At 40.9% G+C, this 26,327-nt stretch overlaps 1 protein-coding gene across 1 annotated transcript; it reads left to right on the top strand.

Annotated features, from left to right (window-relative positions):
* The first annotated feature begins 1,582 nt into the window (after positions 1–1,582).
* Positions 1,583–26,327, top strand: LOC104037818 (vitellogenin-2). Its single transcript, XM_009492008.2, has 35 exons — positions 1,583–1,652; positions 1,767–1,787; positions 1,892–2,043; positions 3,544–3,795; positions 4,351–4,512; positions 4,600–4,748; positions 5,336–5,486; positions 5,599–5,756; positions 5,855–6,020; positions 6,906–7,031; positions 7,377–7,595; positions 8,750–8,967; positions 9,128–9,225; positions 9,524–9,648; positions 9,759–9,860; positions 10,908–11,027; positions 11,114–11,303; positions 13,077–13,170; positions 13,282–13,467; positions 14,020–14,164; positions 14,286–14,508; positions 14,599–14,774; positions 15,168–15,761; positions 16,252–16,302; positions 17,227–17,316; positions 18,682–18,894; positions 18,989–19,131; positions 19,536–19,674; positions 20,192–20,327; positions 20,773–20,959; positions 21,583–21,674; positions 22,763–22,860; positions 23,602–23,761; positions 25,168–25,329; positions 26,209–26,327. Exons 1-35 carry the CDS (start codon positions 1,583–1,585, stop codon positions 26,325–26,327), a joined length of 5,487 nt encoding a protein of 1,828 aa, XP_009490283.2.

Here is a 26,327-nt window from a genome sequence, read left to right as displayed (position 1 = left end):
GATAATCATGAAAACATTTCTTGCTAATGTGTGTCGTCTCCCCCTCCCCGATGTAGTCGTCTGAAGTGAGCTGGATGGCAGTTCCCAAAACAGAGGTTGCACATCCTGAGGTGGAACTACAGCCCAGATGAAATCTGTTTTGAAAAAGTCAAGACCTGTGGGACTGGCAGCCCAGGAAGAGCAGTTGCTAGTGGGAGACTGTAGAAACTGCTGGAATAGAAAATAAACGTTCATTTGTGGTCGTTAAAATAGCGTTTGCCACAAATCACACTCCTGTGGTTGATCTTGTAAGTGTTGTGGGAACAGAAATAAAGTGCCTGAACAACCAGTGTGTCGTGGATGCTGAATTAGAATCAGATTCACATTTTTTGTGTGACTTAAAGCCTACAGTTTATTGCATTGCCTGAAGTTACCCCTCCAGAAATACCCTCCGACTCGGAAGACCCTGTGCATTTTTCTTGCCTTTTTTTTTTTGTTGATCCAGCTGCCACCCAGCTCACTTTGGAAGACTGTGTGACTTTCTGGTGGGCTTGACCAGAACTCATTCCTCCCTTTTTGTGATTATCAATCTATTACCACGCTCAAAAAGGGCAAGCGCGTTTTGTGCATCTCCACTTGCCCCCATGGCCCCGACATTTCTAGAACAGGCCACTTGTGTGAATGTGTTCCTGGGCTGTCAATGTAAACAGGTGATCGTAGAATCATAGAATTGTTTAGGTTGGAAAAGGATGAAGCTGGCTGCAAGCCTACATCGGTTCAGGTACTTGGCTGCGTTTTGTATTTGGCTCGTTAGGAAATGCAAAAGTTCTAGCTGACCTGCACCCCTGTTCCCCCTGCTTTGCTGCTAGGAGTCTCTGCGGGTTTTAATTGTTCACATTTAGCTGTCATTTACCTTGGAAGATAAAATATTTACAGATTGCTTATGAAATCTTTGTTCATTTAAAAAAATATTCCTGGTCAGTGTGACCGGAGCTGAAAGGACACACTGAGCCTCTGAGTTATTTAAATAAATATACATATTCCATATATATGGGTTTTCAGTAGGATGTTAAATGTGCTTTGGTGCACATATGAATATAAGAATAGCAAGCATTTAGCTGTCCTCGTCTCCTGTCTGCAGGGGTGGCCATAAACCAATGCCGAGGGGAGAGAAAGAGCACCGTTAACACGTGTGACACTGACTCGGCTTTGTTAATTGGGCCACTATCAGTTAGATAACAGTTTGGGTCAGGTGCCAGGTCAGCATAACCTGGGCAAAATCAACCCAATCTGTGGCAGGACCAAAATCCAGCAGCCAGCCGTGACACAATCTAGGAAATTAAGTAATGTGTTTATTGTAAATTTATTGTAAACAGCCTAGTAAAATTGTTTTAGTAGGATAAGTAGAAACTTTTCAACAGTCCAGCAAAGGGCTTATATGAAAATCAGTGGGCTGCCAAGGTATGACTTGATTTCCGTTATTCCATCCGAAGAGAAAGTATGATTGCAAAAAGGGAAGTGTTTACCTAAACTGATAAAAAACTTGAGAATTCAGCAGAACACAGCCACGTGTTCCTGAGCTTTCTTCCATAAAAGTCTCACCATGTCTGGCAGAGCCCCATTGACCTTCACTATGAGGGGAATCACACTTGCACTAGCGCTCACCCTTGTAGGTAAGCCTCCGTATCCCTCCTTCATCCCTCTTTCCCAAAATTGCCTTAAGTTCAGTGGAAACAATTGGATCTAGACTGGATGTTACTCATCTGGTTTTCCATCTCTTTTTGCAGGTAGCCAGAAGTTTGACATTGGTAAGTAAATTTCCTTCTATAACCTTCATTTTGGTGACTGTGCTGTGGTGCTTATTTATGAGATGTGTTTATAGGATTGTGAAAATGGCTGTTATTCCCCGCAGACCCTGGATTCAGTAGCAGGAAGAGCTATTTGTACAGCTATGAAGGCTGGGTGTTGAATGGGCTTCAAGAAAAGAATTTAGCCAAAGTCGGCGTGCGCTTGAGCAGCAAACTAGAGATCAGTGGGCTGTCGGAGAACACTTACCTCCTCAAGGTACTGTGCCTTCTTCCAAACGTACGATACAGCAGTGAACTATAAACCACAGTGATGTAATTGCATCTGGCTAATCTGTGATTTAGGAAAGCTGTAGGAAACAAAGCTGGAGGCTCAGCGCTGTAGATGTCAGAGAGTGATCTGCAAGCTACAGTTTTGGAAGTGATGAGTGATTTGGCATCCAGTCACTTCGAGGTGTTTGTTGTGGAAATTGTTCGTAGCAGGTGTTCCTCAAGAATTTGTACCAGAAATAGAGGTGCCAAAATCAGGGGTTCTCCTAGAAAGTGTTTATTTCTACCTCAAGACACTCAAGCCTGCTCTGATTTTAAGATTTGATTCTATTCTCAACACGCATTTCCAACTTTTGTGGGACGCCAGCACATGGGTATGTAAAATCATTGTTATGCAGGCGATTAATGAATGTAGACTTAAAAAAGTGGTACAAGCTAAACGTAAAAAGTGATAAGTGGCAAAAGAAAGATTAAAAAAATGAAAGGCATCAAAAAGGAGTGTGTAATAACACTTAGTGTTTGGGTAATGCAATAAAAGATCTGTATGTGTAAAATCATGCCTCTGCCGACATCAACAGAGATAGGACCCGACCCATCCAAAATAAATACGTTTCAGAAAAAGACTTTGATTTGTCTGTTTAATTTAGTTACAAATCAGAGCTGCTTTTTGGGCACAGAGTTCAGTGACAGAGCCCTTACTGGTTGTAGCTGAGCTGTAGATCTTCTCTCACTGATGAGGGCGGGATGTCAAAATCATGGGGTTGCATTTCTCACTGTAGTCTTCATCCTGGAGTTCGTACACAGTGTGCACCAGGCTGTGCTCTGAGGCACCTAAACTGGCAGTACTTTTGCCAAAGCTCCTGAAATTGCTTCTGATTTACTTTGTGTCTTGGTATGGGGTGGGGTGGGGGGGTGAAGGTTTATAAATACATTCTTCATTATTAAAAAAAAGGGTTGATTTAAGCAATTCACAAATATGAATCAAATATAGCAATGAGTTTTGTAAAAAAAATTTTGGAAGGGGACAAGTTAAAATGAAACATTCTAAAACTGTATTTTTTGACATTTAGAATGATATAAAATTTCTAAACACTAAATTTCACCTAAAGCAGAATCTTTTTTTTTTTTAAGGGTCAAAAAATAGGGAGAATTTTACTTGAATTTTTTAATTACTTTTTAAATCGGCCTTTCTCCCTATAGATTTAATGCAAGTAAAATGTTTAAAAAGTCCCTGGGAGATAATAGTGATACGTTAACCGCTTCCGTAAGATAAAATAACACAACACTGCTGAGCCCACAAGGTTTATACCGGTTTTACAATAGTGTAAGCAAGACATGAAAGAATAAACTGCTGTATGAATTGCTAAGCCTATATTTGGAAGGAAAGCATATCAAACCAGTGATTATGTTAATTTCTTCCAATCGGTTTGCATATTTAATACCAAAGTAATTTTATTCACATAAGTATCTCTTCTTAATTTCCTCTCAGATCCGCTCTCCACAATTCGAGGAATACAATGGCATCTGGCCCAGGGACCCATTTACTCGATCTTCCAAAATCACCCAGATGGTTTCTTCATGTTTTACCCGGCCCTTCAAGTTTGAATACAGTAGCGGACGGATTGGAAACATTTTTGGCCCAGAAGACTGCCCCAATATGTGTATTAACATAGTGAGAGGAATACTGAACATGATGCAGATAACCATTAAAAAATCACAGAATGTGTATGAATTGCAAGAGGTTTGTTTTTTCCATTCTCAAACTACTTTACTGAAAGGATGTGTCCTCTTTAGGTGCTCTTCCTTCAAGTTTCTGTTCATTTGCATCTACTTTCAAATGCTCATCACCAAGAAAGGGCAATTTTTATTCACATAGAAGAAAATGTGTGCATATGTGTTGAGCAAATTATCTGAGCTGGATTCTTTTTAAGATATCAGTCTTTAAGACTTCAAATGCAATCCTTTGAAGAAAAAAGGATTATTAGCTACGAATGTATTTGTTATATGGCTTCCCTGATACAGCTACTTGATCCGTTTTATTTGTTCGTTGTTGATATTAATTAATTGATTACTTTTTAATTTTAAACTCCATCCCCTGACAAGTATTATTCATGTCTATTTTTTAGTTCAGTAGGATTGTGTGTAATAGTAACAGGTTTCAAAACGTAATTGAGACTGTTCAGTAGGTCCTTACCCTCCTGCTGCTCCTTCAGAAGCTTTGTTCAGTAAAACTTCTTCTCACACAGTGAAATCTGGATCTAAATGGGAAGTCTCATTATCTCTATTGATCTGCCAGGCTGGAATTGGAGGTGTTTGCCATACAAGGTACATCATCCAGGAAGACAGGAAGAACAGCCGTGTCTCTGTTACCAAAACCGTAGACCAAAATGATTGCCAGGAAAAGGTGAAGAAGAGCGTTGGGATGGCTTACATCTATCCTTGTCCTGTCGACATGATGGTATGTGAGATGTGGAAAGATCGTCCTAATTAGATGCACGCCCATTCTGTTCCCAATCGCTTTTTGGGTCTCTCTGTCCTCCCGCAGAAAGCAAGGCTCATAAAAGGGACGGCGGCTTTCTCCTACAAACTGAAGCAGTCAGACAGTGGCACCCTGATCACAGAAGTGGCGTCGCAGCAGGTATATGAGATCTCACCACTCAGTGAACCTACCGGTGTTGCTGTCACGGAAGCAAGGTAGGTGGGACACGGGCTTGTTTCACAAAGTGAGAATAACTATAGATTCTGGCGGTCCCTTTCACCCCCAGTTGAAGTGAAATGAGAATTGAGCTCCACAGCGGTTGGGTAAAGCTGCGAGTACTCATACGTGGGATTTCCACACTCCTAAAAAGTCAGTGAACCATTCTTTATTTGTACCCTGGTGCACTTGGCACTACAATTACATGGAATAAAAGGAGAAAAGCTCATTTGCTCGCTTAGAAGAACGTAACTTTACTACTCTGTGCTGAAAAAGGGCTAGTTTATAGTGTCAGGAGGAAGATGGTGCACATAGAAATAAGGTAACTGATTACACTGTTGGTAGCTCTCATTCAGAAGACAGCGGTTTAGCTCCTCAGAAATGATTTCATTGTGGATAACTAATACTATTTTGCTCCAGTTAGAAGGCTTTTATCCATTAGCAGACTGTAAGGTTTTACTGTGATAAGGAAAATCATTAAAGAGTAAAACTGATACCATCACAGCATCACTGAGCCAACGAACAGCCAAGGCAGATGGAAGAAGAGAGTTAATTCATTCCTCCTGTGACTCTTGTCTCTTGACAGACAACAACTGACCTTGCTTGAAGTGAGAAGCGATCGGGGGAGCGCCCCGGACATTTCCATGCAGAGCTACGGAAGCCTTCGTTACCACTTCCCATCCTCATTGCCACAGATGCCACTGCAGCTAATCAAGACGAAAAACCCCGAGCAACGGGTATAGTATTTTTAGGTCTTCAAATTGCTTTCCTAATAAAAAAAAAAAAGTAATGGTCATAAATTCCAAAGGATTTAGTTATGTATGCCCTCTCTCTCATGTTTTGTAACAGATAGTAGAAACACTGCAACACATAGTCCTGAATAACCAACAAGATTTCCACGACGATGTTCCATACAGATTCTTGGAGCTCGTCCAGCTCTGCCGGATAGCCAGCACTGATAGTCTTGAGTCCATCTGGAGACAATTTTCAGATAAACCCCGCTACAGGTATTTCATTGTACCAACTTACAAGAAACTTTTACATCTTTGGAGAACTGAGAACTAAAATTAAGGAGATTTTTTTTTTTTTTTTAACCTGCTTGCAGGCGATGGCTGCTGAGTGCAGTTTCTGCGACAGGCACCACAGAAGCACTCAAATTCATTAAGACCAGAATTCGCAATGATGACCTGAACTACCTTCAGACTCTTCTAACTGTTTCTTTTGCTCTCCATTTAACGAAAGCTGATGAACACACTGTCCCGATAGCAGCAGTGAGTGAATCCGTGTGACTCTTTCCTATCTGATAACAACAGGAATGATAATTGATGACAACCTTTGATTATAAAGTACGTCAGAGACTGGATTCTCCTCTCATATATACCAATTTTGCACAAATGCTGAACCATGTATTTCTTTTGGCACTACATACATGAGAGGAGACACAGTCCTGTGTCTTCATTTTGCTACATGGATATAAAAGCCATTCTCCCATAACAGCTTCTGAGAGTAATTCCCATTTGAGTTTTCTGAGATCACGTGTCATGCCTTCTACAGGCAAAACTTTGTCCGCTTCAATCTCTTATTTCTGAAACAAATGGTGATTTGTGTGTTATGTCATTTGAATAGCTCTTTTAATTGCAAGCTATTCCTATAAACTGGAAAGTGCTGCAAATGAAACTATTAGTGCAAGCATCAAATAATTTGGCACTAATGAATCATTTATTCTGAACAGGATTTTTCCCATCTCTAGTCAATATTCTTCTCCTCAAATAGGAAAAAAGGGTATGATTTAAGAATGCATCATTCATATAATTGAGTTACACATTGTTCTAAGGATATTCCATTTATAGATTGATGTTTACCCATAATCTTTGTATTTTCATTGTTATGCTCAGTTGAGGAAAATCAAAATGGTGCTATGTAAACTTTTATATATGCTTATTTGTATTGAAACTAGTGGGAAATTAAGCTGCTAAGTGAAGCTTGCAAATAAAATGTCTACAAGCTGATTTAATTCGTTTGGATGTGAACAATAATCATTCTGAAACTGCTCCCCTCAGATAAGCTCTGATGATTTTCCTGCTCTAAAAGCAATGTCAAGCACTGTATTAAATACCAAATTAATTCCCCCCCCCCCGCCTTTTTTTTCCCCACAGGATTTAATGGCCAGTTCTCGAATTCAGAAAAATCCCGTGCTTCAGCAAGCTGCCTGCTTGGGATACAGTTCTGTGGTCAATAGATACTGTTCTCAAACCTCAGCTTGTCCTAAAGAAGCACTTCAGGTGGGCAGCTTTTTCTCAGGTTGTTCTTAATGGCCTAGTAATGTTCATTATGTTAGCTTACTTCTTTTAAGATACAGTATAAAAATGGCAATTGGACTTACAAATACAGATTTCATAGGTTTCCTTCAGAACAAAGGCAATGAATCATTTTACTAATGTAGATATTTGCTTCATCATTGAAAACATAGTTTTCACATCGTAAGGTAAAGTCCTGAGAGAAGCCATTACTGAGTCAGTTTATTAAAACTTGTTGGTTTATTGTGATAGGCTTTTCAGTGGGTAAGGAGAACACTGTGGATAATCTATACATTAGGAAGAAAAGACTGAACTGTGCTTTGCCTATAGCCCATCCATGACCTGGCAGATGAAGCGATCAGCAGGGGCCGTGAAGACAAAATGAAATTAGCTCTGAAGTGCATTGGTAATGTGGGAGAACCAGCCAGCATCAAGCGCATCCTGAAGTTCCTTCCCATATCTTCATCCAGTGCTTCTGATATCCCCATCCACATTCAGCTTGATGCCATAATGGCCTTGAGAAAAATAGCTTGGAAGGACCCCAAAGCAGTAAGTGTGATCTGTCAGAGATTCCTTTACTTAGTGAATTAGAGAATATATGCTGTAAAGGGTAATGAATTTAATGGTATCATGTCTGTGGATTCAGCATGTTTAAAAGAAAGGATTATTTTTAAGAACAACACAATACAATTTATATTTCAGCTGATGCTTTCTGCTAAGCTGTAATAATTGTTAGTCAGCAGGAAGCTTCCAGAAGAATATCAGCAGTGTTTCTTTAGTCATCCGTCATAACCAATTAAGTCCTGTGCTAGTTATATAGGGTGGAAATTTAGCCACCTAAAAGTCAGACATATAATTTAACCTGCCTCAGTAGTCAAGAGGAGAGAGACAGACACTTTAGGTTGACCTTCTAGGCAAAATGTTGACATTGCTCTGCCTCTTTGAGACCCTTCCCTTGAAGTTGGATGAGTCGCCACTGACCTCCTGCTGAGGTTGCTGGCATGGTGAGCATAGGCAAAACTCCTGCCTTTCAGATGCTTTAGATATGGGAGCTATATGAGACAGCATCCACTCAGACTGTCTTTGGTGAGCTTTTTTAGACCCTTTAAAAAGTGGTCTAAAATAGTGAAGCATGCTCACTGAGTCAGTAGAGTTACTCCAAAGAATGAATCTATCTTATTATCTACCGTTCTTTCTTCCAAAGTTATTTACCCATCTCTGAATGTCAGTAATGCAAAAAGCTATGCTGATGTCTTTTTGATTGTGGTGGGTTGACCCAATACACTGATACATGGACATTTATTTCAGATTCAGTCAGCCCTTCTCCACGGGGCTGTTCCTCCATGGCCATGGCCCCTTCAGTTGTCTTAATAAAATGATGTGGAACCATAGAATCATAGAATCATTTAGGTTGGAAAAGACCTTTAAGATCATCCAGTCCAACCATTAACCTAACATTATCAAGTCCACCACTAAACCAATTAAGGGGAGAGTAGCAATTTTGTGTTTCCTGGCTTGGTGGCTGGATTATTTATAATGAAAGTAAAAACTAGGAATCATTATGCAGTAAAAAAGATCAGGAAACCTTTCTGCAGGGATAATGACCTCCTCTCCCATATTTCTTGTGGGTTACGTGTGCATCCAGTCTGAAAAAAAAAGTCTCAATTATTGGTAATTCCAGACACTGTCTTTTCTCTCTGCAGGTGCAGGGATATCTCATCCAGATCCTTGCAGACCAGTCGCTTCCCCCTGAAGTGCGAATGATGGCTTGTGCTATTATCTTCGAGACAAGGCCTGCCCTTCCTTTAATAACAACGATAGCTAATGTGGCAATGAAGGAGAGCAGTTTGCAAGTGGCCAGTTTTGTGTATTCCCACATGAAGGCTTTGTCGAAGAGCAGATTGCCGTACATGTACAACATGTAAGTGGAGATAGGAATGAAGTGGGCAACCTTCTGCAAATAATAAATTTTGTTACATTCTTGTTAGAGAGCACTGCATGTGCTGACAGATGGAATTCAGTTTATATTCTGATGGGGTGCAGCTTATTTCTGGATTTATTACCTTTCTCATTTTGTTTAGATCTTCAGCTTGCAATATCGCCCTTAAGCTGCTGGCCCCCAAACTGGACAGGCTGAGCTATCGATATAGCAAGGTCATACATATCGGTGGTTACTTTGGTGAGTAAAAGTGTTTTGGTGACCAGGAAGCTTTCCCTTCAGAAATCTATTCTTAAGAGACATGAAGTCCTTTGGAGCAATACTGCATTCTGCATTTTAATAAGAAATGGAATTAAATGTGACAGTCACATATTTAAAAGTGCTTGAGTAACCATTTATTAATTTGGGCCTAAACAGTTAAAACTTATGTAATGATGTATCTTACAGTCCGTAATGGAAAAAGCTGCAGAAATATGCTCTTGAGCGATAAGCAGAATGGTTAGAAAAAAGACGTGTCTCTTGTTTACTTCTGCCATAGATAACTATAAATTTGGTGCTGCTGGAGATGTCTTTGTTATGAACAGCCCGCGAACAATGTTCCCATCAGCCATAATTTCCAAGCTGATGGCATATTCTGCAGGGTCAGTGGCTGATTTGGTGGAGGTAAGTATTTACCTAAATCGATACTAAAGCAAATTAAAATTAAAATTGACCACAAAGTTTCATCTTTGTGAGTATGTTTCAGACTGCTCCTTTTCATGCTGTTTTGGTAGGCTGGTGTCCGCGTGGAAGGCCTCACGAACATCATCATGAAACGAAATATACCGTTTGCTGAATATCCCACATACAAAAAGATAAAGGAGATTGGAAAAGCTGTAGGTATTTTCAGTAATGCAATGTGTGGGTTATATGAAGGGGTATTTAGTGAGGCTTCACATACTAGTTAAGCCCTGTTTCAGAAGGTAAACTACCTGCCTAGCAGTCAGCTCAAGTATTTCTGTGAAAGAGAGCGCTGCAGTGGGACTGCAGGGGCCATCGCTCCTGCAATGGTTGCGATAGCTTCTGCAAATTCTCCCTGTGGCCCTGCCTCCTCCTCACCTCATGCATGGCTGCAGAAGGAGCATGTGAGGATCAGGGGGAGGCGGGCATTGCGGCACGGTGCGTGTCTCATGCCTGGCAGGCTTCCTCCTCCCTCCCCTCATCTACGTCACTTAATTTATGAGAACATGCCTTTGTCTTCAAGAGAAAAGGGGATTTGTTGCTGTGCCTTCAAACTGGATTTAGTGGTACTAACGGCCCAGGCCCTCTGTGTAAATTTTATTGTATCAGAATACAAAACACTGGCCAGGAGGCCATTTGTGGGCATCTCAGTGACGGGGACTAAGTCTGAATTAGTGACACTGTGCTATTTAGATTGGATATTAGGAAGAATTTCTTCACGGAAAGGGTAGTCAAGCATTGGAACAGGCTGTCCAGAGAGGTGGTGGAGTCACCATCCCTGGAGGTGTTCAAAAAAAGGGTAGACATGGCACTCTGGGACATGGTTTAGTGGACATGGTGGTGTTGGGTTGATGGTTGGAATGATGATCTTAGAGGTCCTTTCCAATCTTAATGATTCCTAGTTTTTACTTTCATTATAAATGTTCCAGCCACCAAGCCAGGAAACATGAAATTGCTGCTCTACCCTTGATTGGTTTAGTGGTGGACTTGTAATGTTATGTTAATGGTTGGACTGGATGATCTTAAAGGTCTTTTCCAACCTAAACGATTCTATGATTCTATGATTTATAAAGCAGCAAAGAAACACAAGCAGCAATGGAAAGTTGCAGCTTGGTCAGTGATGGATTTGATCACCTTGCTGAATTACCATTTGTAAAGTGTTGCGTTAAGGAACTTTTCTTGTTTCTTTATCTGTTCCCTAGCTGCTGGGATGGAAGGAGGTGCCAACAGAAACCCCTTTGATATCAGCCTACTTGAAACTATTTGGCCAAGAGCTGGCCTATGTCAACATCAATAAGGAAGTCCTCCAGCAGGCTGTGAAGGTACCAGGGACCCCTACATTTCTTTGCAAGATTTGACACCATTGTACTTTTATATCCCAGCCTCTTGGATCTTTGTTTTACCGCAGACTGTGCTAGAACCTGCTGACAGGAGCACAGTGATGAAGAGAATCGCCAGCCAAATCCGCAATGGCATTGCAGGACAATGGACACAGCCAGTGTGGCTGGGAGAGCTGCGATACATAGTTCCTACCTGCACCGGTCTGCCGCTGGAGTACGGGTCATACACCACTGCTCTGGCACGTGTGGCACTCAGTGGTGAGTTGGGAAGTAGGAGATCAGCTGTGCGAGCTCTGAGCAGGGCGTGAGAGGGACAGGCTAAGAGGGGCTGGAGAAAGAAGTGGAAAAACAGAAAATTAGAAAAAGAAGTCATTTTTGTAGTGGAGGGGAGGTAGTGAAGATGTTTGAAGAGAAGCTGGACACAGCTGATTTCTGCTTCATCTTTGAATGGATTGAAGACAGAGAAGGTGAGGTGAGAATCTGGGAAACCAGAGAGAGAAAGATCACAGCATTCAAGGCCAGAAAATACAAGACCTGCGTGGAGAGCTGACTGCAGACATGGGCAGAATGGGTTGGCTCCTGAGAGGTGCACACACAAGTTAAGCAGGATTCAATGGTGCTTTAAACAGGAAAGAAAATAGAAGACAATCAAAAGAGAGCTACCAGTAATGTTAGAGAAGGCAGGAAGAGAAGAGGGCTTGTGAAAAGAGACAGAGTGCTGTTTTAAAAAAATAAATATGCAAGAACCAATACTTATCACAAAGTTATTCCAGTGATCATACTGTTTGTTGTGCAGCAGACTTTTAATTTAGGCAAAACCAACCCTTTTTTTGCTGACGCTGCATAAGGAATGAAGGGTGAACTACATGCACTTATGCTCTTTATAGAAGTCTCATGTGCCCACTCTTTGCTGCTGTTGGTTTTTGGTTTGTTAGTTTGTTTTGATAACATCTTTGAACCCCTGCCCCTTGATCTGTGGGTGGTTTTAATTTTTTTTTTTTTTTTTTTTTAATAACATCTTTGCAGCCAAGTTGGGGAGGTATGGATTGGATGAGTCGGCTACAAAGTGAATGAAGGCTGTCTGGACTGCTGATCTCCAAGAGTAGTCAACAGATGAAAGTCTAATAGGTGGCTTGTTATGAGCAACATTCCTCCGTTATTACCACTTGTTCATTGTCTCTTTTAACAATCTGAATTTTGGAAAAGCAGGCACCCTCAGCAAATCTGTGTCGATGATGACATGGAATTGGTGGGAGCAGTCACTGCACTGGGGGGTCAGGTTGCCACGTGGGAGGACCCTGACAGGCTGGAGGGGATGGCCTGACAGAATCGTGAAGAAATTTGACAAGGCAATCCGCAGTCCTTCACCTGGGATGGAGTAACCCATGCAAGTGTATATAGGCTGTGCATCACCCAGGCAGAAAGCAGCTTTGCAGAAAAGGGCCAGGGAGGCCTGGAGGACAAGCTGGCATAGCGAATCAGCAGCGTGCTCTTGTGGTGATGAAGGCCAACTGCATCACTGGCTGTAACAGCAGGAGCAGAGCTAGCATGGAAATTATTTTCCCCCTCTATTTAGCACATCTGAGGCTGCATCTAGAATACAATGTCCAGTTCTGGGTCCACAGTACAAGAAATATGTTCACACCTGATGTGAGGAAAGATTGGAGAGCAGGGCTTGTTTAGCCTGGTTGCCCACCTTTCACTCTGTCTTCTGGCTCCACGCGTTTCTGAAATTTTAATGTTATACTAATTAACAAACTTTCAGTTTTGGTCAGCTCTGTATTTTCTTACTATATTTTTATTTCCATTTTCAATACGTTGCATCAGAACCTTTGCCTACAGAACAAGCTTTCTGTATATTTTCAGTATTTTTCAGACTCATAAAAGATCTCATGTACCCCATATCTTGTTTTCCAGCCATATTTTTTGTATTTACAAAAATATTGCCTCTTCCTGAAAACTGTGTCTTGCTTAAATTCAAATCCTTTCTTTTACTTTTACCATTTTAAAATGTTGTTCTGTCCTTTGCAGTTGATGGAAAGATGACCCCCCCTCTAACTGCAGATTTTAGACCCTCCCAGTTTCTTGAATCCACCATGCATATTCGGGCTGACATAAACCCAAGGTATGGTAGGTTTCTAAGGCTTTACATATGATGGAGGTTTTTATGGAAAGGCAGAACCACATGTTAAAAAAGAGCACCTTTCTTACCTCTGACCGCTTCACTCCGTTTCAGCTTCTATGTACATACAGTTGCAACAATGGGTGTCAACACCGAATACTTCCAACATGCTGTTGAAATTCAAGGCAAGGTCCTGACAAGAGTGCCAATGAAGTTTGATGCCAAGATAGACATGAAACTGAAAAATATTAAGATTGAAACAAATCCATGCCATGAGGAAACTGAGATAGTGATTGGAAGGTATGGTAGCATTACTGCAGGATACTTTCTGTTGCTGAAACCTTACGAAGTTCACTATTCACTGACTTCTTATGGAGGTTTCTAGATAGGCAGGGTGACTTTTCAGTGTGTAGCATAAACTTTGGGATAAAGAGCAACTAAGAGAAATAGGGGAGTTAAAAGTCAAAAGATACCTACATTATTTAGGAGTTTAATTTTTATTTTAATTTGTTTATTATTTTATTATTATTTTGTGGTTTTAATTTTTATTTGTTTATTATTTTATTGTCTTTTAGGGGGTTTAATTTTTATTTTTAAATGAATACCTTTCATGTTTTAGACATTTGTTTAAATTTATCCAGATTTTGAAAACTTCCTGTGGTATAAGGAACTGATGTTTGTCATGAACTTTTATTTGTCTTTAATATATTTATACTTATAGTTGCATATACAATCCCTATGTTCAAACAACATACCTCTGTGCTGTCACATGATACTGACAGGGACATATTTCATTTAGTCCAAAGACAGTGGGTTGGAATAATTTACCATTTTTTGTGCATATCTCAACAGACATAAGGCTTTTGCTATATCAAGAAATATAGGAGAACTAGGTGTTGAAAAGAGGACCTCAATTCTCCCAGAAGATGCTTCATCAAATATTGTGGAAGAACCTTTCAAACCATCAGAGAGAGCTTCCAGTGAAGGTTTCACAATGGTAACCTATTCCTTTTTGCTTATATAGTAATATTTACCCTCTCTGTGATGCACATGTCTGCAGTTCTACTCTTGCCTATAATATGCTCCCAGTGGTATTCACATACTCATCTCCAATGCAGCAAAGAGCTGACAGCACGCCAAGGAAATATGCTTATAGTTCTCAAGAGGATCTTCGTCATGGCACAGAAAGAAAAACTCATAAACGAGACATTTGTGTCAAACTGCATCATCTTGGTTGTCAGCTCTGCTTTTCCAGAAGGTCACAAGATGCCAGTTTTCTCAAAAACACGTATTTGCACAGATTAATTGGAGAACGTGAAGCTAAAATAGTCTTGATGCCAGGTACAATATTGAGTAGAAGCCTTCTCGTCTTAGGTTTGTCAATGCTATTTGAAGCAGTACAACCTTCTAATGTGTGCAATCGGTGTGTAGTTCAAACAGATGCTGGGATTGATAAAATACAGCTGGAGATTCAGGCAGGATCGAAAGCAGCTTCCAAAATAATTCATGTGGTAAACTCGGAGTCCGAGGAAGAGGATGACTCATCTCCATATGAGGACATTCAAGCTAAACTGAAGAAGATTCTAGGCATTGAAAAGGTGTTCAAGGTAAGAGACTTTGAGCATGGGAGTGGGGAATATTTTCCCATAAATGAAGCCAAGGGTTTGAAGTTCAGTGTGGAAAGCTGGCTTGGGAAAGCAAGGATGGGGCTAGTCTGAAAGGTGCCAGTGCCAGGCCTGTCAGCCAGTGCCACATCTGGAGGGATTGATTCTATGGGATGCATGCAGCTGGGGCTGGTCCTCTGTGCTGGGCTAGATTTCAGCTGGGTGGAGTGGATCCGAGGGAGTTTTGCAGCTTCTGCAGTAAGTGAGGCAGGGAAGTTACTGTTCCTTGAAAAGCTGATGTGAGCAGCTTGTCTGACACCCAGCGAGGTTTTACTTTGTAAATACAGAACAAGATGTATCCCTTCTCTTGCACTTCTCTTTGAACTTTTTTTGCAGGTAGCAAATAAAACACGACACCAGAAGAAGCAACCTTCTAAGAAAGGAAAAACTATGCTAACAGAGCTTGGGACAGACCCCAATGCAAAAAATCCCTCCAGCTCATCATCTGCCTCCTCAACTGTCTCCTCTTCTTCCTCATCATCTGCTACTTCCTCTGATCGTAAAAAGGCTGTGGCTGAAGATGAGAATGATCAAGTCAAACAAGTGAGAAACAAAGATGCAAGCAGCAGCAGTAGCAGCAAGAGCAGCAGCAGTAGCAGCAAGAGCAGCAGCAGTAGCAGCAAAAGCAGCAAGAGCAGCAGCAGCAAAAGCAGCAAGAGCAGCAGCAGCAAAAGCAGCAAGAGCAGCAGTAGTAGTAGTAGTAGCAGCAGTAGTAGTAGTAGTAGTAGGAGAGGTAGCAGCAGCAGCAAGTCATCGAGTCACCACAGCCATGGGCATCACTCAAGGTATCTGAACGGCAGCAGTAGCAGCAGCAGTAGCAGCAGCAGCAAGTCATCGAGTCACCATAGCCATGGGCATCATTCAGGACATCTGGAACGTGGCGGCGGCAGCAGCAGCAGCAGCAGCAGCAGCACATATTCCAAAATATGGGTAACTTTGTCAGTAAATTGACTAATACTGCTAATGTTCATGAATCTCATTCCTGATGGCAGCTGGCTTTGCATTATAAATCAGGAAATCATGAGTTGACACAGTAAATTTTAGCGACACAAAATTGCAAAATTTATTCTGCAAACACACCTGCAATCATTGGCTCAGATGTCTACTTCAAAGCATCTCAAAAGTTTCCACAAGTTTGTTGAAACTTTTGTTATAGGCAGGGAACAATTTTTTGCCAATTTACTACTTTCCATCAACATACATTGCATGTTTCTCTCTTAATTTTGCAGTAGGAACATTAACGCTTTATATAAACTACTTCAAGTCTTGCATTATGTGCTTGTGACTAAGCATACAGAACTATGTATGAATGATAATTAGTAAAATCCTTACTTAATTCCCAGTGCTCAGATTTCAATGTAATTGCAGCGTTTCTTTTCTTCTGAGGCTTTTCATCTTCTTGTTTTTATCATTTTCAAAGGGAGATGATGAGATTTATCGGTACCGCTTTAGATCAGCACATAGACAAGAGGTGAGTTTTTCTTTCCTCAGTAAATTAAGTATGGAATCTGTCATAAGTAAAATGGAAACCTTAAAGGCAACTTGTTGTCTTTGTTGAGGAAAATTACAGTACTGATAACATTTAGAACACCAAATCAACCACGGCGGTTCTTCTGAGATGCATAAATACAGAGAGCTATGTTCTCCTTTGTGTTGTGCGTATGATGCCATTTGTGACTCTGCAAAGTAGATGCGAAGCTCCACCAAAGCAGTACAGACACTCACTTTGGAGGAACAAAGATCCTACCATCAAGAGCTTGGGTCATTTGACTGGCTTTGATCGCTTGGTTTCTTGGGTTCGAACCACTGTTGATACACACTGTGGGATAGCTATGTTGACAAATGTGGGACGATACCTTATTTTATGGTACTTTAGTTCAGCAGAAGATTCTTACTAAGGCACAATTCAGCCAGGAGCAGTGTACTTGTGATTGGTGTTCCTCAAAAAGTGAAAAATTCAGCTGTGTGTGCCCATTCAGTTGATCCTTTCCATTCAGTTGGTCCATTCATTGTGTCCTCCAGTTGATCAGGCCCTTCCAGAAATAAAATGAATCAGTTCTGATCTTTCATATTGAATTGAGGGGCTGGTTCAATTTGACTTGCTCTGGTCCATTGTTTTTTCAGACAGGGAATTCTCATCTAGACATGTTCCTTACTTGTCTCTTATGAGGGGTCAGATATATTTGGGTAACCAAGATTTTTCAGAGCTATATCACATGTACTAAGCAGGACGAAGTGTATTATATTGCAAGTCATTGAGCTGCTCAGTATTGGAACGCAAGTTTGCTAACACCAAGTGCCATGACCGAGAGTATTCTGCAGCACTGCCTACTGCGATTTCGTCAAGCATGCTTTTAAGTTACCCTCTTAGGCATGATGTGTTTTCTTCTTACAGTTCCCAAAAAGAAAACTCCCAGCTGACCGACTTAGCAGCTCGTCGTCCTCTACAAGATCCAGTCATGCCTCATGTCGAGCTGCTTCGCAGGTTAGCTGCATCATCTTTAGGGGTTTTTGACAATTTGGAAGAATGGCGGAGTGGCTGTACACTCGCAGTAATTGTACAGCTAGGATAACAGAAAGAGAGAAATATCAACCTCTCAAGTCTCAGATATCAATCAAGAGTGAGGCACACACCATATTTCCCACACACACTTTCCTCTGTAGTGAGGTGAAGATCCTTCTTACTTGCACCACAACCCTTCCCTCATGGCAATCTCACCCAACAGATGCCTGCGGAGACTGATCTTGCGAACTCTGCAACCAGGAGGGAAGTTGAGGTGTTGCAGTGCCAGTGCAAGGACATTGGTGGTGGAGGCCAAGGCTAAGAGGAGCCTCAGCAGAAAGCACGCTCCAGAGGTGACATGTAGCACCTTGGCTCCTCACCAGCACCCAGTCTGATGCGTGCAGGCTTGCTCTCTGGGGCAAGTGATGAAGTCTAATGATGGAGTGAAGGAATTGCAGATCATAGCACGCTTAGGGCACTGCTGTCAAGGGGGGAGCTTCTTGATGTTGAAGACCATGTCCTGGATTGTATTTTGTGCTAGGGTGCTGTGCAAACAAAAAACCTGCCTGCCCCACAGAGCTCACAGCTGAAGTGTGAGGCGAAAGCCAACAGACCAACCAGACAGATAAACAGGAGGACGCTAGCTGGGGGATGTTCTTGTTGTGAGAATGAGTGATGAGTACAACTGACAGCTGATGTTGTTAGTCAAACCGAACCACTTTCTTTCATTCGCAGGCAAATATATGCATATTAACAATGAAGCCCAAATCATATAGTCATTACTGGAAAAGATGAGGGGTAATGGGTACAAGTTACTCCTGGGGAGGTTCTGATTGGATACAAGAGGAAAATTTTTCACAATGAGAACAGTCAGCCATTGGAATAATCTCCCGAGGGAAGTGGTGGATTGCCCAACATTGGACACTTTTAAGATTCAGGTGGACTGGGTGCTGGGCCATCTTGTCTAGACCGTGCTTTTGCCAAGAAAGGTTGGACCAGATGATACTTGAGGTCCCTTCCAACCTGGTATTCTATGATTCTATGATACTGTATCCTAATGATATGAATATTTCCACAGCATCAGCTGTAGCTCAGGAAATGGGACAAATTTTGGCTCATACAAAATACAGTGACAAAATCTATCTGTGTATGCAGAGGCACATGCACATTAAAGACATATGCATGAGACTTTATAGGCGTGTATGTATGTGTGGTACATATGCTGGTATATATTTGCAGTTCAGTTGCTTATTTTCCATTTATCCATCTAGATCTTGCATCTGAATTGTTCCATGGTAACTCTTTTATAATGATATTCTTTGCATACTTTCTCTCCCTTCTTCTTAGCCTAAGTTTTTGGGAGATGTTAAAACACCAGTACTAGCTGGTTTTCTTCATGGCATTCGTAACGATAAGAAGATAGGAGGCCTCCAGCTCGTGGTATATGCTGATGTTGACTCCATCAGGCCCCGGGTGCAGGTGTTTGTGTCAAACCTCACAGATTCAAGCAAGTGGAAGCTCTGTGCCGATGCTTCAGTCCTCAATGCTCACAAGGCAGTGGTAAGGCTCAAAAATAGTTATATAAAGCCATATGCATCACAGGAAAACCATGTTCCATGCATTTAAAAATGGGCCATTTCTCTCTCCACTGTAGGCTTACCTGAAATGGGGCCGGAATTGCCAGGACTACAAGATTTCAACTGAGCTGGTAACTGGGCGGTTTGCCACCCACCCTGCTGTACAAGTGAAACTAGAGTGGCCTAAAGTTCCTTCAAGTGTCAGATCCATAGCAGAATGGTGAGGTTTTAGTCTTTAGTGACACTCGTTCATGATGTCGGTCAACTAGGAAAAATCAGCATCCACCCATGAGGTTCTAGTGGTTAAAGTACTGACTATGATTTTATTCTCTGATCTGTCTGAGTACTGCCTTTGGACATAAAAGCTGAGTGGGAGATCACAGCCATCCTGTTGTAACATACAGTAATTCTTTATACTGGACATAATTACTGAAAACTGAGGAACAGACCCTTCCTCTCACTGAACACCTGCTCAGTAAAGCAGAGAGTGGTCATGGGGACCTAACCAGTGACCCTGAAGACTCAGTATGCTACTTACACAGAGACATGAGGCAGCCTGGTTGGGATGTGTGCTGCTTTTTGCTTCCCTATTTCACCAGATCTTTCTGATTTGAATTTTTGAAGGTTTTACGAGTTTGTCCCCGGGGCTGCGTTTATGCTGGGGTTCTCTGAAAAAACAGACAAGAATCCTTCTCGACAAGCCAGGGTGATCGTGGCTTTAACTTCTCCAAGGACATGTGATGTTGTTATCAAGCTTCCTGATGTAATTATGAAATATCATTATCACTCTCCTATTTTTTCCTAGTAGAAATTAATTACAGTAGTCAATTCTGAGAAAGAAAAATTAAGTAAGCATCTGTTTGTGTGCAAATGATGAAAACAACTTTTGTTTATTTCCAACCTTTTTATATTACATCCAAGTATATTCATAGAGTGGCCTTGTTCATGGAAAAAGAGAGTGCCGTGGGTACTCATAATGACATGCATTTCCATCTGTAGTAGCTCCGTAAGTGTTCGCCTAACCACCTTTGAAGGGGAGTAATTCGTTCTCTCCTAAATCATATCTGAATGCTGACCCACACCATGAGAGAAAACTGTAAGCAGAAGCAAAAAGCTCACCGACGCTGAGTCAGATGAATTATGTTCACATAAATTCTTTGTCAACCAAAGTAGAAGAATTTGAAATTAGTTTCCACATAGGAGAACAAGCTGATCTCAGCTGTTTGCTGTGAACAGCTGGCACAAGTGTGTTTTGAATGTGCTTTTGAATTCCTTTGCAGATGATCATCTATGAAAAAGCCATGAGGCTTCCCCTGTCACTCCCTGTAGGTCCGAGGATACCAGCTTCAGAGCTGCAGCCTCCCATCTGGAATGCCTTTGCTGAGGCCCCCTCTGCAGTGTTCGAGAATTTGAAAGGTCAGGGTCTAATCTGGTTCAGAAGCATGACATCCTCCCTCTCCCAAATTACTTGAACACCTTCTGAATTTTTCTGGGATTATTTGTGTCCAGTTAATTAGGAAATGTGCTGCAATAATGTGAGGATGGTTCAACTGGGAGAGAATTTTTTGCATGTAGTACAGAAATCATCAGCATTTCAGGTATCAAGATACCAATTATCTGAAATGGTAACATTTAAACTTTCTGGCAATTTTTTTTTTTTTAGATAGAGGAGTAAATTTTCCATCCTTTTTTTAGAATTTGAGTGCTTAGTAGCCAAAAGCTCCTGTAATCCATACAAACGTATCACACAGTGGAAAAAAAAAAAAAAAGCTAAAATAATATAGCACTAAAAATAAAATCTACCATTTAACAACTTTCTTTTATGGAAAAGCAAATACTCACTGGCATTTTATTTAACCAGCTCGCTGCTCAGTTTCCCACAACAAGATCACAACCTTTAACGATGTTCAGTTTAACTACACAATGCCGGCAAACTGCTACCACATCTTGGCTCAGGATTGCAGCTCTGACCTTAAGTTCCTGGTGATGATGAGGGATGCTGAAGAAGCTATGAACCTGAAAGCAATCAACATCAAGCTTGGCAGTCAGTAAGTAACTCCTGCCAGATGCTGGGAGCGTGAGGGACTACATCATCCACATTTAACATGAGAGGAGCTTAGATCTGAGCTTTAATGCAATGGTTAGCAGCCCATGGGATTTCAGCATTTCCCTTATTTACTTGCCATGCATATGGAATGTGATGCTAATGATGTCATCATCCCTGGAGGTATTAAAAAAACAGGTAGACGTGGCACTTTGGGACATGGTTTAGTAGGCATGGTGGTGTTGGGTTGACAGTCGGACTGATGATCTTAGAGGTCCCTTCCAACCTTAATGATTCCTAGTTTTACTTTCATTAAAAAATAATCCAGCCACCAAGCCAGGAAACACAAAATTAATTATTAGTCTACCCTTAACTGGTTTAGTGGTGGACTTGGTAGTGTTAGGTTAATGGTTGGACTGGATGATCTTAAAGGTCTTTTCCAACCTAAACGATTCTATGATTCTGTTATCCTGCATCTTAGGTGACAAGAATACCTTGATGTAATTTAAGTAGTTGAAATGAGCTTATGCTGTGACCAGTCATATTTAGTTAGCAGGAAAATGCCTTTGTCATTGTATGTGTGAGACTGTGATATAAACAGGGTCTGAACACTCTTCTCCTTAATAGTGAAATTGATATGCATCCTGCGAGCGGCCAGGTGAAACTGCTGGTAGATGGGGTTGAAAGCCCCACGAGGAATGTTTCATACGTATCTGCTGGTAAGCGATGCAGCATCTGCTGTTTCATTTTCACGTATGTTTTGGGAGAAAGGCAGACAGACAAACAGAAAGACTATCAAAGAGATTCCATCAGATTGTATTCAATAAATATTTCTACCTTTGGTTGTAAGGTTAATATTTAAGAACTTGTATTGTATTCCCTTGTATAGGAAGACTGATTAGAGTGTGAAGCTCTTGAAGTGGCCAAACTAAGCGAGATATAACTAACATGAAGATCCCTCCTTTTCATACATTACTGCAGCTCCCGCTGGATTTCCAAATTTGAGAAGTGTTTCGGTTATATTACAAAATCTTGCTTGATTAAAACATTTCGAAGTACAGCTTTTCTAAAATTTCACCACACTTGTATATCAACGTTTTTCCTGATTTGATTTGTGGGCATAAATTTGGCTAGCATTCTGAAATCTGCTAGGAATAAATATGGAGAACTGGTAAATAGCCTTCTTGCTTCTCTCAATGCAGGAATAGTTTCTTTCTGTGAAAGGACACGGGAGGACCTTGTGGCATTCTGTGCTATGCAGTCAGGGGCTATGTACAACGCAGGTGTTTCCTGACTGTGGAGCTGTAGTACACAAATCAGGCCACGTCTTGCTGAAATCGGGTTAGCATCTGCCAGTGCTGAGCTCTGTCCTCTTATGTACTTGGGAAGCAATAATCGTGCTAGAAATGGCTCCGGTGACAGTCATGGTGTTCTTAGTGTTTCCTTACTCCATTATAGTGCAGTCAGGGCCTTGTATGGCTGCACAACTATACAAATACTATAGGCAGCTCTGTAATCATTTCTAGAAATAAATATGAATATGTTAATAACCCAGAGAAAATAACCCAGAGAAAAATTAAAAAATCTGTGATCATGAAAATTGTTTTCCAACTTTTTAGAAACACCTACTTTCTATATATACACCTTCCTATGTTGTTTTGCTGTATGTTTTGTTTCTTGAATAGAACAATTGAGAAATTTCAAGGAAAAGAACATTTTAGAAACATGACAGTTGCTTTTTTCCTTCTTAAAGAAGCTAGGTTGGGTCTGTTTTGGTTTTGCTTTGTTTTATTTTGTTTTCTTCTAGGTGCTTCTCTGTGGATCCACAGTGAAAAGCAAGGGCTTGTACTTGTTGCCCCAGCCTATGGCATTGAGAATTTGTACTTTGATGGATACACATTCAGGGTATCGTTCTTCCTCTTCATAAGCTTGGGTGTTGAGAAATTTCCATAGGATTCCCTTAAATCTGTATGTATAAGTGCAAGAGTACACAGTGGCAAAGCCAAATATGTGCAGGGCCCAAAAAACCCAAAAGGGAAGATGACACTACAGGGTTGCACAGTCCTGCTCTTTATTTCTCGGCGGGAGAAGTGAGATTCTTTCACCGACAAAAATACTTTATTGCAGTACAGGTGTGTGTTGGGAAATGGGCCCGTGAGCGTGCACGCATTGAGCCAGCAATGCATTTGCAAGAAAAATGAGGTTTTAGCTCCTGTGCATTGTTCTTACAGCTGTATAATTCTTCAAATCAGCAAAAATGCAGCCATGCTTCTAAGATGAATGAGTGCTTTAAAGGCTGCTCTAAAAATAATGTGAAATGGGAATTGTAAGAAATCGGTAAACCACACTGTAAATATCAGCTATAGTATGAAAACAACCATCATACAAAAGCTTCAGCATATTAATAGTCTAGACTATTAATAACAACATACTAGACTGGCACAGTAGGTTTTAAAGGCTGTAACAGTTAAAGACACTGCAGCACCACAGGAATCTGGCATCTGTCAGACTCTTTTGAATCCTCAGCAAAGAGATTTTAAATGTTTGTGTTTTAACTTATACTGAAAGGGACCTACATAGCAAAAATCTGCTCCGTAGGTACTATTTTTTTTAAACTTGAAATGGTTTTGATTTTTTTTCTCGAAGATTCAAGTTGCTTTATGGATGGCAGGGAAAATGTGTGGAATATGTGGAAAATATGATGCAGAATGTGAACAGGAATATCGGATGCCCAATGGATATCTAGCTAAAGACGCAGTGAGCTTTGGGCATTCTTGGATTTTGGAAGAAAAGCCTTGTACAGGAGGTATGCGAGCTCTGATGAATTTAATATGCTATTACTGCAGTGGTACAGAAAATGTAGAATTTATTTAGAAAATTTTAAATCCATAAACGCTTTGAAAAAAAAGCATTTTTAAAGGGTTTGTTATTAAGTTCTATTAAGTATAAAAAGTATGTGTCAGTTTAGAAAGGAATAAGAAATTACAAGTTAAACAAACAAGCCAAAAACCACAAGTCAGTGGAAATTAACTAACCAACCTGAAACAAAATGTTTGTTTCAGTTTTGAAGTGTTTTAGAAGATCAGAAAAACATGTTAGAGGATAAATTAATGCAGAATGCTTTGATTTAAGCTCAACAGCATTTTCCAGCCAGTATTTGATCCACCAAAAAATCAGATGGGGATTAGTAACTATTTCACCTTGGCTGACCACCTGATTTTTGAACCAGTGCAACCTGTCAAGCAAAGCATTCAAGCATATGAGCAGTTCCAGGGACTTAATTACATGGTTGAAATTAAAAACGCTGTATTTTAAGTGCTCCAGTAGATTAGGATCTCCTGGTGTGCTCGGTGCTCTCAGCTGAGGTTACGATGCAACAGCACACCACGGTGCTGCGAGGAGAAGAGGCACGTTGCCTGTGTAAAGAAGACTTGTCCTGGTGGGAAGGACTTCCTCGCTCCCTGGAGGTGGCTTCTATATGTCTCTCTGTACATCAACTGTTATTCTCCTATGTCTTCGTAAAGAATATCAGGCGTCAAACTTGCTTTAGATGGATATGGAGGCCACACGCACGTACACAATAATTTTCACATGGTTGGTAGTGACCGTATGTTGTGTTTCCATTTCACATATGGTGGAAATGGCTGGAATTTTAGAGAATAAAGCTTATAGTCAGGAGTAAATTGTGACCCATGTAGCTTCTCACACACTTGTAGCTGCTTGTACTGGGAATCCAAAAAAGGAACAATATTGCTGGCTGGCAGCAATGACTTTTGGTCTCTTTCTGCAGCAATTTTGAGTCTGAATGACAGTGGCAATAGTGTAATTCTTTAATTATTATTTTTATTTGTTCAGAAATCCCCCCTTTCCACCGCTGAATACTCAAAGCTTCTGAATGCAGGTTTGCAGCTATTCTGTGAGCCAGTTTACTTTGCAAAATGGTTGTTAGAAAGTATATCAGACTGTGTTTCTACATGCTAATCTAGAAACAAAGCAGTTGCATTTGAAATTAACTTTCCATAGCTCCATATCTAATTAGCTGATTTGAAACGTTTCTCAGTCAGGGATGCTGCTTTACTTATGATCAAAATATGGTTTTCATAGAGTAAATTTGTTTGTAAATTGGCAACATTGGGAGACGGGTCATCTCATGGGGAGATGTGAAGATTTTGTACGCAAGCACATAAATTATCACCAATTATTACGTTACAGCCTGCAAACTGCGACGCTCATTTGTGAAGCTTGAGAAGACAGTTCAGCTTGCGGGGGTAGAGTCCAAGTGCTATTCTACAGAGCCCGTGCTGCGCTGTACGAAAGGATGCTCCGCCACCAAGACTGCTCCAGTCACTGTTGGTTTCCACTGTCTCCCAGCTGGTAAGTCAACAGAAGCCTACTGAAGAGGAGCTGCACAAAAGTCTAAATAGATTGTGCCTTGACTCAGTTATTCCACTCAAAGTATGAATAATCTAACATATCCACAGGTAGGGATGGACTTACTGCAGTATTGACTGAAGACCTGCCCTGTTTTCATTAATATGTAAAACTTTCTTTAGAGACAGAGATTTTTTTCTGCTGTAATTTTACTGTTTTTCATGATACCGGCATTTAAAATCTAAACTGAACTCCTTTTCATGGTGCTATGAACTAACAGGGTAAGGGTAGAATAACAGCACAGTCAACATTGTGATTCAGCTGAAAACCTGCATATTGCAGCCTGCGAGGATTCGGCTACATCTGATCATGTGCAGCACCCCAAAACGGGGATCCTCACCATGTATATTTTTATATATTGCTGCCTTTGGGCGTGATCCTATTTCACTGAGCTGATTTAGGCAATAGAATGGCAGGTGTGGGCGGGATTCCTGCACACAGGTGCAGTGATATAGGAGGATGTTTTTTTTATAGTTATATTGTAGGTTAGAAGAGATTAGATAAAACAGATATAGATTATATACATGATGGGGTCATGTCTGTTTTCCAAGTTTGTTTTTCCTTTAAGACCACAATATCCTTTCCTAAATGTATTACTGCTAAAATTCTACATGGAAGTAGTAGTTTTCAACGTAGAACTGGCTTATTAAGTAAGTGGGTTTCCTGGAACATCTCTGCGTGACTTAGACAAATATAAATACGTAAGCCAGTGAGGAGAAGCCAAGCCTGCTGTAATTAATGACTAGTGCATGGTAAATGCTGTGCCTTGCAAAACTACTTCTGAAGCATACTGTTTACTTTTCATTTCTTGTTCCCTATCAGATTCGGCTACCAGCCTGACGGACAAACAGACGAAGTTCGACCAGAAGTCAGAGGATATGCAGGACACTGTTGATGCACACATAGCATGTTCTTGTGAGAACGAAGACTGCAGTGCATGA

This window comes from Pelecanus crispus, chromosome 5, assembly GCF_030463565.1.
Source record: "Pelecanus crispus isolate bPelCri1 chromosome 5, bPelCri1.pri, whole genome shotgun sequence".
In the NCBI taxonomy this organism is placed as follows: domain Eukaryota; kingdom Metazoa; phylum Chordata; class Aves; order Pelecaniformes; family Pelecanidae; genus Pelecanus; species Pelecanus crispus.
Note: the sequence above shows the minus strand (reverse complement) of the source record. Positions and strands in the feature narration are given on the sequence as shown.

Excerpts from the sequence above, each read along its gene's own strand:
- LOC104037818 (XM_009492008.2), top strand. The coding sequence starts at position 1,583 with ATGTCTGGCAGAGCCCCATTGACCTTCACTATGAGGGGAATCACACTT. Across the intron at positions 15,762-16,251 it reads GCACATATTCCAAAATATGG|GGAGATGATGAGATTTATCG; the intron begins GTAACTTTGTCA and ends TCATTTTCAAAG. Across the intron at positions 25,330-26,208 it reads TTTCCACTGTCTCCCAGCTG|ATTCGGCTACCAGCCTGACG; the intron begins GTAAGTCAACAG and ends GTTCCCTATCAG.